This window comes from Tursiops truncatus, chromosome 20, assembly GCF_011762595.2.
Source record: "Tursiops truncatus isolate mTurTru1 chromosome 20, mTurTru1.mat.Y, whole genome shotgun sequence".
Taxonomy (NCBI): domain Eukaryota; kingdom Metazoa; phylum Chordata; class Mammalia; order Artiodactyla; family Delphinidae; genus Tursiops; species Tursiops truncatus.
In genome coordinates, this window is record NC_047053.1 from 2,172,387 (window position 1) to 2,189,235 (window position 16,849).

A 16,849-nucleotide genomic window follows, 5' to 3' on the forward strand; every position below is an offset into this window, starting at 1 on the left:
TGTGTGTGATGTTTTTTCAATTGTGGTAAGATATCTGTAACATCAGATTTACCATCTGAACCATTTTTCAGTGCATCAGTTGAACTTTTGGTCTTAGTACTGGTAATCTCTGTTCCTCCAGCTCTAAAATTTCCTTTGTATAGAGAAACCGTTCTTTTCATTGACAAGATAAATACTGACGCTGAGACCACAGCGGCGATTGCCCGGAAGTAAATAGTTCATCCTCAGCAACCCCCCCACCCCGGCAGGCCCCTGTCCACCCAGGTGATTCTGTTTACTTGGCTCAGAAAGGACTGCATGGTGACAATTGCCTGTTTTCTGGCCAGCCTTGCAGCATCACGTCCCCAGAAGCTGCAGGACTGGGGTTAATACACTGTTTTTGTTGTTCCCTTCAGTGATGTAAACTCTGTTTTTCTCTGCTCTTCCCAGCTAATTAGCCTCACTCCCAGCTTGAGCACCCATAATTGATGCTATCAGCTATACAAGTATTGTTTTCTCCACGACTGTGGCGTCAGAGGAGGGACGCTGGGCTCGGCCTGGTCACCAGCTGTGTGTGGCATCAAGCAAGTGACCAGTTTCCTGCTCCCAGATCCTCTGCACATACAAACTAGACAGTCTTGGGAATTTTCTCCCATTCTGTACTTTTGTGATCCTTTAGGGAATATCCTCTGGAGGGTTAGGCCGTTTCATTAGCTCTTTTGCCACAGACTAATAGGACAGCAGAGAGGAGCCTCAGAAGAAATACTGTGACTGAGTTTTGGCAAGCCAGGCCCTGTGGTTGGCATGGCTTCCTGTCCTGGGAAATGGGTGTCACTCCTGTTCCCAGCTTTTTGACCCGATAATCCCACTAGAGGTCTTCCTGCTGGCGCCCTCCCTCAGATGCGCGTTCGTTAGAACATGGTGCTTCACCGGGGGTCGGGCTGGCTGCATGGGCCTGGCCACCTGCGCACCTGCCAGAGGCTCTTAGAAGCAGGATGTCTGCTCAGTGCCCTGCTGGTACCATCTTGAAATTCAGAGTAGTTTTTGAACGAGGGGCTAACTTGGCATCAGTCCCTATGAATTACAGAGCCAGTCCTGCCTGGAGAATCCTTTCTAGAAAACACCACGTCCCTGTTTGCATTTTCATCACTCAGTCCAAAAAGTGTATCTGTATCTCCATCTGTATCTGTTGTGTAGTTTTTTAAATAATTTTACTGGAGTGCAGTTGATTTAAAATGTCGTGTTGGTTTCAGGTGCACAGCACAGTGAGTCAGTGTCTCTTGTGCATTTGTACGTGACACTGATGTGAGGATTGTACTGGAGAGTGTGGTGACCCCTCGGGTCTCTCCTCCTCACACGGGCGATTCTGTTGTCCCCACAGATCTTCTGAAGGGAAGGGCCGAGGACCTGAGACCAGACCCTTATCTCCGGAAGAGCCCCTCGCTCGAGTCCCTGAGCAGACCTCCTTCTCTGGGCTTCGGGGGCTCCAGGCTGCTGGGCGCTCCCACCGGGGGCTGGAAGCCACAAAGCAAACTCAGGTATCCATCAGAGCCTGTTATGTCTCCTGCCTTTGCAGTGTCACACCAGCAATTCTGACTGCTGACGAGGTTCCGGCCGAACTGCCTTCCTTTTGTCCTTTCACACTCCTAAATACCACTTCTCCATCTGTGTCAACCCTTCCCTGAGGTTGCAGCTCACCACCCGGTATCCGGGGCACCCCCTTTTCTGCCTTTGGTGTCTGACACCCATTTGGTGTTTAATTTACCGTTGCATAGTGTGTGTGCCATGGTCCCCGTTTGGGCTATAATTTAGTGGACAGTAAATACTCCATCTTAACACTTTAATCTCTTTCTCAGCCCCTTGTATTGTGCTACACTGAGCCTTTCAGTAAATATTTACGAATAGGCAGGTAGATGAATACACAAAATGGGCTACTTTAGAAGTAATGGCTTTTTAACATATGTTAGAACTACCATTATGAGTATTATGAAAGGATTTTATATAAGTCTGAATACCTCAGGCCAGCTATTGTCATATCTTTGGGTGTGGCCTATATTTGGACCCAAATAGATGAGGTCATATCTTTCAGAGGTTTAATTTAAAGCCCCAGATATTACATTTCTGTCATGTTTATGTGCAAGAGATTTAAGTAATCAAAACAGGCTTTAAGTACCAGAATTAGTGCTATTCTGAAATTTCTCTTTTCTTTATGCCAGAAATGTATATAAACAGGCTATGTGTATGTTAATATGCTATTTATATTATACATTCATCATGAAAGGTTACATTAGTGAAGTTAATTTGTTGTTTCATTTTTATATTCATGTTACTGAGACAAAACAATAATAGAATAGAAATTATTTACTTTGGAAATTCTTGTATTATTATTATTGCAATCATATCTAGTTAACTTTATAATTTTAAAGAAAACTGGTAAATGTTTTATTTGTTTATGCAGAAACTCTTTTCCAAGCCTTCCCTCAGTCTTCTCTGATTTGTCAGGCCTAAAAACTTGGCTGACAAATTCGATGAGTTAAGTGATGAATTAAGACCAGGCATAGTAAAAACAGGCAAAATCCCCATAACTTCATCGTTAACGGTGATTCTGACCACAGAAACTCATGGACTCCAATTTACAAATATGCTGGGTACACGGGAGAGAAATCACCTGAGGTCCAGAAGTGTCCCGTTACTCTTTTAAAAGTCATTGTAATTAAATAGTGGATGGATACAAAAGAAGAAGAATAAAATATGTCTAAGGCATGAAGAATTAACAGTACAATGGAGATGCACCTGGGTACTTACCTTCTAGTTTAAGGAAAAGAAAATCATTACTTTTGAAATTTCCTATCAGCCGCTTCATTGGTATCACCTCCCTGCCCCCCCATTCTGAACTTGCCTTGCTTTTCATTATACTATCACCGTGTATGTTTGTACCTCTAGCAGTATAAACTATATTATTTAAATTATATGTTTAACATTTTGTATACGTGGAAACATCTTGTGTTTATTTCCATTTTTTTAAATTCAAAATTGTTCCTGTGATGCACTCACGTTATTGCATACATCTGTAACTCCTTAGTTTTTACTGGTATATAGCATCCCCTGGTATGAATATACCACAGTTTATCCATTTCCTGATGAGGTACATTTGCTTGTTTCCAATTTTTTGCTCTTATAAAAAGTGCTGCTATGAACATTCTTGTATATATGCCCTGATGCTATGTACATCGGGGAGGAAATCCTATTACTCTTTTCTAAAAAATTGAGGTATAGTTGATTTACAATATTATATATGTTTCAGGTGTACAGCAGAGTGATTCACACTTTTTAAAGGTTACACTCCATTTATGGTTGTTATAAAATATTGGCCATATTCCCTGTGCTGTACGATATATGCTCGTAGATTATTTATTTTACACGCGGTAGTTTGTACCTCTTAATCCCCCCACCCTCATATCGGCCCCCCTCCACTGGTAAACACTAGTTTGTTCTCTATATTTGTGAGTCTGTTTTGTTCTATTCACTAGTTTGTTTTATTTTTAGGTCCCACATATAAATCCTATCATAGAGTATTTGTCTGTTGCTCGTAAATTGTTGCTACAGGTGCCGCTCCAGACGTGCACCACCTCCTGTTCTCCCTCTACTGCTAGCGGTGTAGGGAAATAGAATACTGTTCCACCTGCTGTAGGAATGTAGTTCTCATTTCATGATATTCATCATGGAAGACACTGTGTGATCTTTAGTCCCTCTTTAGTATTTGGATAATTTTAGGTCACATACGAAGTATAGGTGTCTATAGAAAACTGAGGCTGGGGCACCTAAACTCTTGCTCTTGGAATGATACGGTATTAATTAGTGAAATCACTTCCTTTGGCTAAACAGGTGCTCAGAATTGAGTTCCTGCACCATAAACTGAGGAGTATGAGTGTCACCTTCAGAGTATCAGGTCCCCCCTGCCATTTTGAGTCAGTTTTACCGATTTTGTTTTTCATCTCCATTCCCATCACTTCCCCGTAAGCAGCCAATCTGGTGTTTTTAAAATGCCCTTCCAATCTACCTTTTATTTGTTACATGGAAATAGGTGTAGCCTTGAAGCATGCAGAGTGTTTTTCTATAGGTGTCTTTAATTAAAATGATACTGTACATAAGTATTGATACATAAATAAAAGGCTAGAAGGATGGAGCAGCAGATAGATTAGAAAGAAAAAAAAAAACCCTCCTCAGACTTTGGAAAGCCAAGAAACACAATTTACTTTCTCTTTCATACCATGAGACTTGATAAAATGTATTGTTGATGGGACCAATTGGGTGGTTTCTTTAGAGTCTCACTGGATAGACCTCGACTTCTGCTTTTCTAATCTAGTTAGTTGTTTCCTACGTATTTGTGGGTTTTAAAAGTTAGCTTCTTCTCTGTACTGTGTGCTCTCCTCTCTAACTAGCGTGGAAAGAAGAGACCCCCTGGCTGCCTTGGCCCGGGAATACGGTGGCTCCAAGCGCAACGCTCTCCTGAGGTGGTGCCAGAAGAAGACGGAGGGCTACGCGGTAAGGGGCGGCGGTGGCCAGCGCCCAGCGGCTCGGGGGGGCGGGCGGGGTCCTGTGTCCTGTGTGTGTACTGGCTGGGCTGGGCCACTGTGCCTGTCACTGTCGGCTTCTGTTCTCACAGGCGGGGTTGCCAGGGAGGGAGATGTCTGTGCGGCCCCAAGGGCCCCGTCGGAGAGGCGGGCGGGACTGAAGGCCCGTCTGTACTCCCAGCAGACGTGACCTCAACGCAGGCCTGTGTCTCTTACGGGAGGGGGCCCTTTCCTTTGCTCAGAGGAGGTATAAACCCCCAAGCAGGGCGCCCGACAGGTTGCTCAGCCCGAGCAGACAGCTTTCGCTAAATCATCTTCCCAAAGAGGAGCCGTTTCCTAATTCACATAAAGTCCCCACGTGGTGGACCTTCAACTTCTTCTGTTACTTTAGGAGTTGCTTGCATTTAGTTGAAGAGTTTCGGTTTGCTGGGACAGTTTTTGTTTTCCGTGAAGTTTAAACAAGGAAGTAATACCTGATATAAGTTTAAGTTTTTTTATTATGAAATTTCATGTACAAAGACAAAAGCGCGGCAAGCGTCAATCATAGTTTCATGAATTATTGTCAAGTGAAAACCCACAGAGTCGCACCCAGAAACAGCACTGCCGTCCTCCAAACCCTTTGTGTGATTTTCCTGTCATAGCCCTCACGACTCCCACAGGTACCTTTGTCCTCAATTCGGTTCCTGATGGCTTTCTCCAAAAGTGTGCATCCCTAAATGCCACGTCCGTTTTGCCCACATTTGAACTTTTTATAAATGGAAGTTAAAAACTGTAGTATTTCCACCTGTCTTTTTAAGTTAAGTTACTGAGATTTATCCATGTTGCTGCCTATAACTGTAAGTCTGTTCATTTTCTTCAACCCATCAGTAACCTATTGTATGATCCCACCATTATTCATTTATCCCTTCTGCTGTTGATGGGCAGGTGAGTTACTTCCATTCTGGGGCTGTCATAAATCCTGCTGGTATGTTCTTGTACTCCTCTTGGAACACACACGTGCTCATTCCTTCTGGATCTATACCTAGAAATGGAACGGCTGGGCCACAGGATGTGCGTGTGTTCAAGTGTGGTAGCAGATTCCCGAAGCAGTTGGACGGTTTACCTCCCACCAACGATTTATGAAATTTCTGTTTTCTCTGCCTTCTCCCCAGCACTTGCTGTTGTCAGTCTTTTTGCTCCTGGTCATTTGGACGCATGTGACGTGGGGTCTCACTGTGGTTGTGACTTGGCGTTTCCCTGCTGGAGGGTGAGGTTGAGCTCCTTTTCATGTGCTCACTGGACATCTGTCTGGGCTGTCTGTCTTGGGACACCTGCTCAGGCCTTTTGTCCATTTTTAGAAGCAGACTGTCTTTCTTTCCTTATTGCTTCCAGGGGTTCTTTATATATTCTGCATACAAGTCCTTTGTCAAATAGACAGATATCCTCTCCCAGGGTGGTTGCATTTTCACTCTTTTGTTGAACAAAGTTCTTCATTTCAGTTAAGTATAATTTATCAGTCTCTGATGATTAGTGCATTTTGTTTCTGTTTAAGGAAGCTTTGACTATTCCACGGTCATGAAAACATCTTCTTATGTTTTCTTCTGGAAGTTGGATTGTTTTACCTTCCCGTTAAAGAGACGCCCTCTTTCAAACGGCCAACTTCTCCACTCTCCTTATTCAGACCCAGCCTCCCGTGCCTTTACCCCGTTTTTCTAAAAATTCTGAAGCCGCCGGCACCACGACTCTCCTTCCCCAACCTCCGGCTTTTAAGGGTGGCAAGAAAACAAGGCCTTGGCTGAGAGCCAGCCCCGAAGGCAAGGCAGCAGCTGGGATGTCTGTGTAGCAGCAGCAAGTCAAGCGTCTCAAAGTCAGACTCTGCCCAAGGAGAGAAGTGTCCCGAATATGTGACATCACCTTCTTTTCATTTTCTGTTAAAAAAGGAAAAGAAAGGGTCAGGGTAATGACCAATAATAGAGGCTCCCAAGGTCAAAGGAGTCAGAGAGGAGAGCTGGTTACAGGAGGTTTCAGGGTGAAGGAAGTAGACCTGGTAACAGAAAAGTGAAAATGGGAAGGAGTAATCAACCAGGCTCGAGGTCCAGCCATGGCCAAGCCCGTGGTCGAAGGCACTGTCATTTCCCCGATTCACAGAAGTGGGCTGAGGGACGTGCTAGAACAGGTACGAAAGACAATTAAAATTTTCAGAAGGAATCAGCCCTTGAACGTGGAACGTCATTATGATTAGGTCACAGGGAGGGATTAGACGAGACATTTCCAGTCGTGTGAGTGAGAATGACGTTTCCTGCTGTAGTGCTTTGTTTTGCTTTGTTTTTTGTGAACATTCTGAACTAGTTTTCAGAGCATCTCACATTGGATGAAACCCAAACTGATTTTGCCTGCAGAGTATCTTCCATTCATTGTTAAGTCTCTGTAAACTTGGAGAGAAATACAAATCATATGTGTCTGATTTATTTACTCTTCACAAAATATTCTCTGTCTAGACCTGTTTGTTTAAGACAGGCCTTTAAAGCTTGTTCTCTCCGACTTGGGAAGCCAAAAGTAAATTGTAGAAAACTCAGACAGTTTAAAAACCATCTTTTTAAAAACCGGTAGCCATGTAATTTTGAGTGAAAATGATTTCTTTTTACCCCACCAAAGTGTAGTGTGATGGGTTAGATCAGAACTCTCCTTATGGGACTTCCTGATGGCGCAGTGGTTAAGAATCTGCCTGCCAATACAGGGGACACGGGTTCAAGCCCTGGTCTGGGAAGATCCCACATGCCGCAGAGCAACTAAGCCCGTGCACCACAACTACCGAGCCTGCGCTCTAGAGCCCGCGTGCCACAACTGCTGAAGCCCGCGTGCCACAACTGCTGAAGCCTGCGTGCCACAACTACTGAAGCTCATGTGCCTAGAGCCCGTGCTCTGCAACAAGAGAAGCCACCGCAACGAAGAGTAGCCCCTGCTTGCCACAACTAGAGAAAGCCCGCGCGCAACAATGAAGACCCAAAGCCGCCAAAAAAAAAAAAAAAAAAAAAAGGGAACTCTCCTTATATTAATTCAGTGAATTTGTATTGAGGTGCCAGTTGGGAGCCGTGTAATATTTAAGTGCTGGAAATGGAACAGGCACAATCTCTGCTCCCGAGGAACTTACATTCTCAGGGGGAACGACAGTTAATTAAAATATAAAAGGAAAATATGTACTGTATCAGCCAGTGGAATGTGCTAGGGAGAAAAATAAAGCCAGGAAGGAGGACTGGGAATGTCGGTCCTGTGGATGCCATTTTAACACAGAGGTCGGAGAGGTGATATTTGGATGATGGTTCAGCTCACCTGGAGAAGGCGAGGACTCGTGTTTTCATCTGTTTATCTCACACCAAGTACTAGGCTCAGAGGTCACGGCCTTAGTGGCGCATCAGTTGGAGTTGAAGTAATGCGAGGTGGTTGCTTCGTTTGGTGGCAGCGAAGGTTAGAATGGCCAGCCAGACCCCCGGCTGAGCCCCCGGCCCAGCTTTCTGGTGTCTTGGGGTTGCCCCAGGATGGAGGCTGGGCAGGAGAGCCTGAGCAGACCTGCACTGTGGGGTGGGGCCCACACTCATTAAAAGGAGAAGACCCTTCCAGACGGTCTGCTCAACTCAGATTTCCTTGGATCCTCTTGGGAAAAAGTCAGACTTCCGGGGAAGGCCCTGCAGCTGCCCTCAGTCTTGGGCTTGGCACTGGTTATGCCTTTAGCTGTATCCCACCCAACCCACAGAACCCCTGCTACTCCCTTTCTTCATCTGCTTTTAGTTCCCTCTTTGGGGTTATGACAGAGAGATTTCCATCTCTAAAGAACCAGGAAGTGTTCTGCAGGGGCGGAAAACCACGATGGTGGTGGGTGGGGGGAGCAGAATTCTAAGCATGATGCCCAGTGACCCTCGCCCTGTGGAGTTTCCCACTGTATATGTGACAAAAGGGAGATTACCTGGGTGGACCTAACACATGAACCTGTAAAAGCCGCGAGTTTTCTCTGAAGCATAAGGACCCGTACCGTCGGTGGGTGTGAAGGTGGAGGGGACACGTGGAGAGGAGCTGACAGCCAGCGAGGAGACCAGGACTTTCCAGCATGGAGGCCTTCCAGCGCCGAGGTCCTGCCAACACCCAGGAAACGCCGTGGGGGCACCCAGCAGTTCTGAAGTGGACCGGCTGGTGCTGCAAGTCCTTTGTCCCTTCTGTCCCTGTCCTGGTGCCCTCGGACCTCAGCTGGGCTAAGGGTGCTCGGCTTGCTTGGCCTCCTGCCGCCCTTAGCTGAGGGGCCTTGACCTGTAACCATGACGAATGTGTGGAATTCAGCCCCGATCTCGGCAAGGTCTTGGGGCCTCCCAGGAAGCAGGACAGAGGCGCACACCCCACCCTCTGCAGGTGGCCCCTTGGCTGCGTTCCCAGGGCCCTGCCATGCCCTGGACTGCGGCCACACTGGCAATTCCATCAAGGTCATGTGGCAAATTTAAGAGGGCGAGTTCTGGCAACACCCTGAGTCAACTGGGAAGTGGATTCTGCCCCAGAGCCTCTAGGGCAGGGCCCGGCCCGGCTGACACCTTGACGTCTGAAGCAAAGAACCCAGCGGAGCTTGCCGGCACCTCTGACCCGCTAAACACAAGCTAACAGTAAATGGGTGTCGTTTCAGCTGCTGCAGCAACAGAATGCTGGCAGCGTGGAGTCACTGGGATCTGGACGCAGCAGAGAGAGCCCCAGATTCTGCCTTCGGGTCAGGTTATTTACTTTTCCTACCCGATCAACCAGGGACAGACGCTTCTTCTTCAGGCCACTAGTGTACCATTCATTGAACGGTCAGCTCATGCTTAAAAGGCCCAAACCCCCATGACTTTCCGGGAAGGATTTTTAAAGACAAAGAGAGGGAAAGGGTTGCAGGGTGTGTAATCAGCTCGAGCACATCCTTCTGATTGGCTGGAGGTGAGGTAACAGGGTGGTGTTTCAGGAATCTTAGTCATCAACCTTCTGGTTCCAACCAGTCTGGGGTCTGCATGCTGTGGTCAGCCTGTAGTCACCATCCGCCACGTGGGTGGGGGTCTTAGTTCCTGCGGAACAACTCAGAGATACGCGTCAGGTTGTTCTGTGTATCTCTTGGGAGGAACCTGGACTCTGTTTTCATGCTGAACTATTGTTTCTTGACCACTTGTCCTTTCTTTCCACATTCCTTCCTTACCTAATTAGTAACTGCTTAAATCTGCTCTTTGGAGCTCAGGAAAAGCCTAGGAGACTAAAGCCTTTTTTCTACAAAAAAGAGACAGGGGACACGGGGGCTTTTTGTACACGGGAAGGCCCCACAGGATCCTGCGCTGTTTCAGTCCCCCCCTTTTCTTCGATATACTCCTCCATCCTGAGGGGAACGGGGCAGGACATGGAAGGGAATAAGGTTTTTAGATAGAGAGGTTTATCATAAACTCCGCAGGGGAATTCGATTTTAGGGGGATCCAGTTTCAGAGGGAGTGTGTGGGTACAGGGTTTCTTTTGTAGGTGATGAAAATGTTCTGGAATTACATAGTGGTGGTAGTTGTACAACCATGTGAGAACACTCAGAAGCTACTGAATTGTACATTTTATAAGGGTAAACTTTATGGTATGTGAATTATATCTCAGTAAAGCTATTATTTACTTTTAGGAAAGGCAGTTAGAAGAGCTTCTGTAGAGACATCAAGGAGATGGCGGGTGAGATGTAGGTGGGGGCAGGGTAGGAAACCAGTACTTAAATTATAAATCTTATCAAACTATAACTTTAAAAAACGTATCCATGTATTACTTTGTATATTAAAAAATAATTGAGGGACTTCCCTGGTGGTGCAGTGGTTAAGAATCTGCCTGCCAATGCAGGGGACATGGGTTCGAGCCCTGGTCCAGGAAGATCCCACATGCCACGGAGCAACTAAGCCCGTGCGCCACAACTACTGAGCCCATGCGCCACAACTACTGAAGCCCGTGTGCCTAGAGCCCGTGCTCTGCAGCAAGAGAAGCCACCGCAATGAGAAGCCCACGCACCGCAACGAAGAGTAGCCCCTGCTCGCCGCAACTAGAGAAAGCCCTCACGCAGCAACGAAGACCCAACACAGCCAAAGATAAATAAATAAAATAAATAAAATTTTTTTAAAATATTGAAAAGTAAAATGGAGATACGCAAGGTGTTGGTCCTCTAGTTTTTATTTGGGAGGTGAGATTCACACTTGTTCACTTTAGTATCATGATTCATAATCCAGATACATTCTTTGTATCTATCGTTGTGTTATGACATACAGTTTGGGGGTGAAGTCTGAGGGAAAAGGCCGTAAAAGTGTGTTACAGTCAACAATTAAACCACATCCTTTCTGATAAAAACTTTAAAGTGGAAGAGCAGAACACCTAAGGAATTATAGTACAAAGAATGGGCTTGAAAATCAAACATAAACCTAAAAGGTTGATCCCACATTTTTCAGAAAAATGGGCTTCTCCAAGTGGTATACCTAAAATGTCCTTAACCCCGAATGGCACATACTATAACTCAGAATTTTCTCATTTTGGCCTGGCTCGTCTTATCTTTTCACATTTTATATCATCAAAGCTTTTGCCATTTGAAGTAGCACAGGTCTGATCCTGTTACACTAAGTAACATTTAAGTCTTGACTCAGATCAGTGTTCAGCCAACCACGGCCCGGGGGCCAAATGTGGCCCACCACGTGTTTTTCATGAATAAAGTTTTATTGGCACACGGTCACATCCGTTCATTTACATGTTGCCTATGGCTGCTTCTGTACTGCAAGAGTGGAGTTGGGTAGTTGCAAAAGAGCCCTTGCCGGGAGAAGTTGGCTGACCCCTCCCTTAGATGAAGATGCATACAAGTATCCCCCATCATTCAAATCGTATTTGGCTTTTGCATTTCAGATAGCAAGAAGCCAGTGTTCAGATGTCAAGAGATGTCAAGAGACTTACTTGAAAGTGTATCTGAATCTGTTCAGTTTCTGATTTTGTATTGCACGAGTTGAGCTAGCAAGGAGATAGCTGTGCTGTCACGAAGGCCCAGACATCTTTGAGCCTGTTTTTAACCTCTCAGCTAGCAGCTACGCATTCTCCTCTGTTAGAGAAAAAAGCAGTCTTTGTGTTGTCCAAAACAAACCTTATTTTGCATCTGGAAAGAACACCCACGTCGTTGTCGCCAGCACTGTGTTTTTCTGTCTCTGCTTCCCAGACCAGCACCAGCAAGCACCTAACCAATAGCGAGCAGCCTGTGCTCCGTCGGGCCACTTGGGGCTCTGTTGGTTGTTTTCTTTTTTGAGACAGGTCTCTTGAGAGCTGCGAGCACGATTCAGAGAATGCGAAATGCTTTGCTTTGTTTATCGTCATTAAAGTGGCTCTTTTCCTGCATTATAAAGATAGATTCCCAGTAGTAAACCAATGTCCTTATTGGCCTGTGCTCTGTGGAGGCCCCTTTTCACCTGCTGTCTCTGCTTCTGCAGCTGTTGATGAAACACGGTGATTTGTGAAGACATTTTTCTTTTACATTAAAAAAAACTTAACTATAGTTGATTTACAATATTGTGTTAGTTTCAGGTGTACAGCTTCAGATTCTTTGCCATTATAGGTTGTTACAGGATATTGAATATAGTTCACGTGCTTGCCATACAGTAAATCATTGTTTATCTATTTTATATACAGTAGTGTGCATCTATGAATCCCATACTCCTAATTTATCACCCCCCCTTCCCCTTTGGTAACCATAAATTTGTTTTCTTTGTGAGTCTGTTTCTGTTTTGTAAGTAAGTTCATTTGTATCATCTTTTTAGATTCCATGTATAAGTGATATCATATGATACTTGTCTTTCTCTGTCTGACTCCACTTAGTATGATAATCTCCAGGTCCATCTGTGTTGCCGCAAGTGGCATTATTTCCTTCTCTGTATGGCTGAGTAACATTCCATTGTATTTATGTACCATGTCTTCTTTATCCATTCGTCTGTTGATGGACACTTAGGTTGCTTCCATGTCTTGGCTATTGTGAATAGTGTTGCTATGAACATTGGGGTGCATGTTTCTTTTCTAATTAAGAGTTTTTGTCTTTTCTGGATATATGCCTAGGAGTGGGATTGCTGGATCATGTGATAACTCTACTTTTAGTTTTCTGAGGAACCTCCAGACTGTTCTCCATAGTGGCTGCACCAATTTACGTTCCCACCAACAGTGCAAGAGGATTCCCTTTTCTCCACACCCTCTCCAGCATTTGTTGTTTGCAGATTTTTTGATGATGGTCATTGTGACCGGTGTGAGGTGATACCTCATTGTGGTTTTGGTTTGCATTTCTCTAATGATTATCGATGCTGAGCATCTTTTCATGGGCCTGTTGTCCGTCTGTATGTTGTGGAGACATTTTAAATGGCACCAGGCATTGCCTTACAACTTGAGGCAACAGTAGAGCTTGTCTGGAGGATAAAGATGAAGTTGTGGTAGACGTGCAGTCGACCCGTAACTCCTGCTGGTTGTATCTCGCGAGCCGGTGTGCTCAGGAGTCCCCCTTTCCTGCTCGCAGTTGTGTATGCACGCCCAGAGGGATGAAATTTTGAGCAATAAAAAGGTTTTTCTGAACAACAATATCAAATGAAGGTTGTAGATTGTGAGGTTGTATGCGCAGCAGATGGGGAGGGTCTTCCCCCACCTTCACCTACACGATCGCAAAGCAGCCCCGTGACGTCCTCTCCACTGCCGACGGGTCCGGGGAGGCACCCGATCTAAGCCAGGGGGTTCGGAACTACAGCTGAGAGAGACGTGACTCCGATACAGCACCAGAAACTGTGCAGCTGTGTTTTCATCGCTGTGCAGGAAAGAGCGGGCGTGGCGGGCCTGAGGAGGCTGTGCCCACGAGGCTGCCAGCCAGGGCGCCCGGGCCTGGCGTCTGGGGACTTGGATTTTGGGAGGGTTCTCACCGTTCCCAGAGCTGATAAGAGAGGCTCACTGTGCCTGAACAGTGGGTACAAACACTGTGGTTTATGCTGAACCTCTGCTTTCCCTCTGGGAGTTGGGAGTTTGGGTTCATACTAGGTAAAGGGCGTCTACATGATCAGCCCCCAGAAGGAAACGTTGGTGCCGAGTCCCCGGGGAGCTTCCCGTGTTCTCACGGCTTGTCGCCACGTGACTCCGCCTGGAGAGGACTCGTGGAAGCCTGCACGCCTGGACTTGAGTCCACGGAGCTCTTCCCTTTGCTGATCTTGCTTTGAGTCCTTTCTCTGTGATAAGTCTGTGCACAGATTTATCACCGTGAGTGTGACTCTGGGCTGAGTCCTGGGCACCCTCCGAGTGGTCACTGAACCTGAGTTGGAGGTGGTCTCGGAGACCCTGACGTGGCTAACTGACCAGGAAAAGAGTGGAGGACAGAGAATGGTTCAAATGCAGGGGGAGATGGCCAGATAATACGACAGAATGAGACACCTTGAGTGTCCTGGTTCCAGCATCTCAAGGCTCAGCAGCATCCTTTTTGGGTACCGTTGGCTTCTGTGAGACACTAACATCTTTAGGACAGATTTCCCCTTTTCTTAAAACAGTTCCAGTTGGGTTCTGTTGCTTAACAGTTTAGCTCATACAAAAGGATCATAACTGATCTTCTCTTTACTTCTGTGTTTTCTGAATATTTTACGCTAAGCATTTGTTCCTTTTATTATTAGAAAAAATGGTGCTGTTTGCTTTATTCCTTATTTGTGTTTTTTCAATTTAAAAAATCATAATTCTTTGGGAGAAAATAAAATAATTGTGTATGAACAGTGACATAGGGACTCCCCTGGTGGCGCAGTGGTTTAGAATCCGCCTGCCAATGCAGGGGACACGAGTTCAAGCCCTGGTCCGGGAAGATCTCACATGCCGCGGAGCAACTAAGCCCGCAAGCCACAACTACTGAGCCTGCGCTCTAGAGCCTGAGAGCCACAACTGCTGAGCCTGTGTGCCACAACTACTAAAGCCCGTGCGCTTAGAGCCCGTGCTCCACAGCAAGAGAAGCCACCACAATGAGAAGCCCGCGCACAGCAACGAAGAGTAGCCCCTGCTTGCTGCAAGTAGAAAAAGGCCGGGCGCAGCAACAATGACCAAGTGCAACCAAAAATCAATCAATCAATCAATTTATAAATAAATAAACAGTGACAACTCCTAGCCCATTGCTCAATTCTACCCTTTAAAAATGTTTTTTTATAACAATTGGGTATTTTTCTTTTCTTTCTTTCTTTTTTTTTTTTTTTGTGGTACGCGGGCCTCTCACTGTTGTGGTCTGTCCCGTTGCGGAGCACAGGCTCCGGACGTGCAGGCTCAGCGGCCATGGCTCATGGGCCCAGCCGCTCCGCGGCATGTGGGATCTTCCCAGACCGGGGCACAAACCCGTGTCCCCCGCATCGGCAGGCGGACTCTCAACCACTGCGCCACCAGGGAAGCCCCTCTTTTTTTTTTTTTTTTAATAAATTTATTTCTTTATTTTTGGCTGCATCGGGTCTTTCTTGGCGGTGCGCAGTCTTCTCATTGTGGTGGCTTCTCTTGTTGCAGAGCACGGGCTCTAGGCGCACGGGCTTCAGTAGTTGTGGCACGCAGGCTCAGTAGTTGTAGCTTGCGGGCTCTGGAGTGCAGGCTCAGGAGTTGTGGCTCATGGGCTTAGTTGCTCCGCGGCATGTGGGATCTTCCCGGACCGGGGCTCGAACCCGTGTCCCCTGCCTTGTCAGGTGGATTCTTAACCACTGTGCCACCAGGGAAGTCCCTGGGTATTTTTCTTTAAATCAAGGTTTCTCAGCTTTCACCCTGCTGATACTTTGGGCCAGATCGTTCTTCCTTGTGGGGGCTGCCCTATGCCTTGTAGGATTACAGCAGCATCCCTGGCCTCTACCCACTAGATGCCATGGCATTCTCCTGGTGGTGACAACCAAAAATGTCTCCAGACACTGGCAGATGTCCCCAGCCAGGAGAGGGAGGGGACAAGATTGCCCCTGGTTGAGAATCGCTGCTTTAAATATACAACTGTGTGTATAAAAGCTTAACTCCACAAACGTGAGGTCGTACATTGATCTGTGATGAATGTTTCCGTTGACGTCTTGTGGTCATCTCTCTGTTGGTGCATTTAGAGCTACTTTATTATGTTTCACACCTGCATAGGTTTTCACGGTGTGCATCACCATACTTTATCTGGTCTCCTATTAATGAACTGTTAGGTTGCTTGTTACTTTACGTTTGACTTTCTCAGGGTGCTTTGCTACAGACCACTGAATCCACTCCAGGTGTTTTAAGCAGGAAGGGGTTTGTTTAGTAAGGGTATACTTGGCTCACAGAATTGTTGGGAGTATCAAAGACACATACTCCAGGCTGAAATTCTAGAAACATTGGGTTGGCCAAAAAGTTCGTTCAGGCATTTCACAACCGCTTGCTAGACACCCGAACGAACTTTTTGGCCAGCCTGATAACTCCCAAATTGTACGTGTCAGAACTGACCTGCCAGGGGAGCTGCATCCGTGATTACTGGAGCTGTGGGCTCCAGAATCAGACCGCCTCTGCTATGGGGTGGACGCCGCAGCCTTGCCTCTTTCCTCGTGTGACTCAGCTCTGAATCCGTCTCATGCAAGTGCCTCTGATTGACAGAACCCAAATCACATGCTGAACCCAGGCTGCATGTGTGCCTTGGAGATGTACTTTTCAACTTCGGAGTTCCTTGAAAGGGGTTAGATGACCGTTGATTAAAGTAATCCATAATATCTGTCCTACCACCACCCCTAGAAATGCTGCCAAGGGAACAGCAGCAAAAGTGGGGAGTTAGGAAATCCAAGACTCCATCCCTCCACAAAAGCAAGAAGTAAGGTGGCAAAACTGTCAGGACCGACCTTTTCAGAACTCTGAAATCTAATCAAAAACTTACAGCAACCGGGGGGGATACGTAATAGGTGAAGGGGGAAAATCACCGGCAGAATTCCAGGCAGAGAGCTTCCCCTGCTAGCGTCCCCCGCACCCCCAGCTCAGTGATAACTGTGAAGATGGAGGCCACTGTTCCTTGGGCAGCTCGCTAGTACCAGAGGGCGCCAAACAGACCTTGCTCTCCGAGGACTGTAGTTGTGCGTTTTGACCTGTTGATGGTTCCTTAAAGATAGGGTGGCTTCCCCAGGTACAAGCGTTTGAAGGCAGAGGTATTCTGCCTCCCAGGTCGAGGGGTGGACAGGTGGTTGAAGCAGAGGCAGCCTGAGCAGCCCGACAGGAGAGCCTGGGGAGGGAGGTATGTGGGGACGGGGCTGTGAAAAGTCCCCGTGTATCCCGAGAATCTAGAAGCTCAGGAAGGACCTGAAAAG

The 16,849-nt window shown here is 46.6% G+C and overlaps 1 protein-coding gene across 5 annotated transcripts in view; it reads left to right on the plus strand.

Annotated features, from left to right (window-relative positions):
* Window positions 1-16,849, plus strand: part of SPECC1 (sperm antigen with calponin homology and coiled-coil domains 1) — a 267,975-nt gene that overhangs the window by 187,360 nt on the left and 63,766 nt on the right. For 3 of the 5 annotated variants that reach the window (XM_073797313.1, XM_033847764.2, XM_073797316.1), the window contains 2 exons: window positions 1,361-1,517; window positions 4,422-4,524. In XM_073797313.1, coding sequence (XP_073653414.1) covers window positions 1,361-1,517; window positions 4,422-4,524 — 260 coding nt within the window. Of the gene's footprint in view, window positions 1-1,360; window positions 1,518-4,421; window positions 4,525-10,400; window positions 10,705-16,849 lie in introns of those variants that run through there. The other 2 variants (XM_073797314.1, XM_073797315.1) reach the window with 2 other exon arrangements.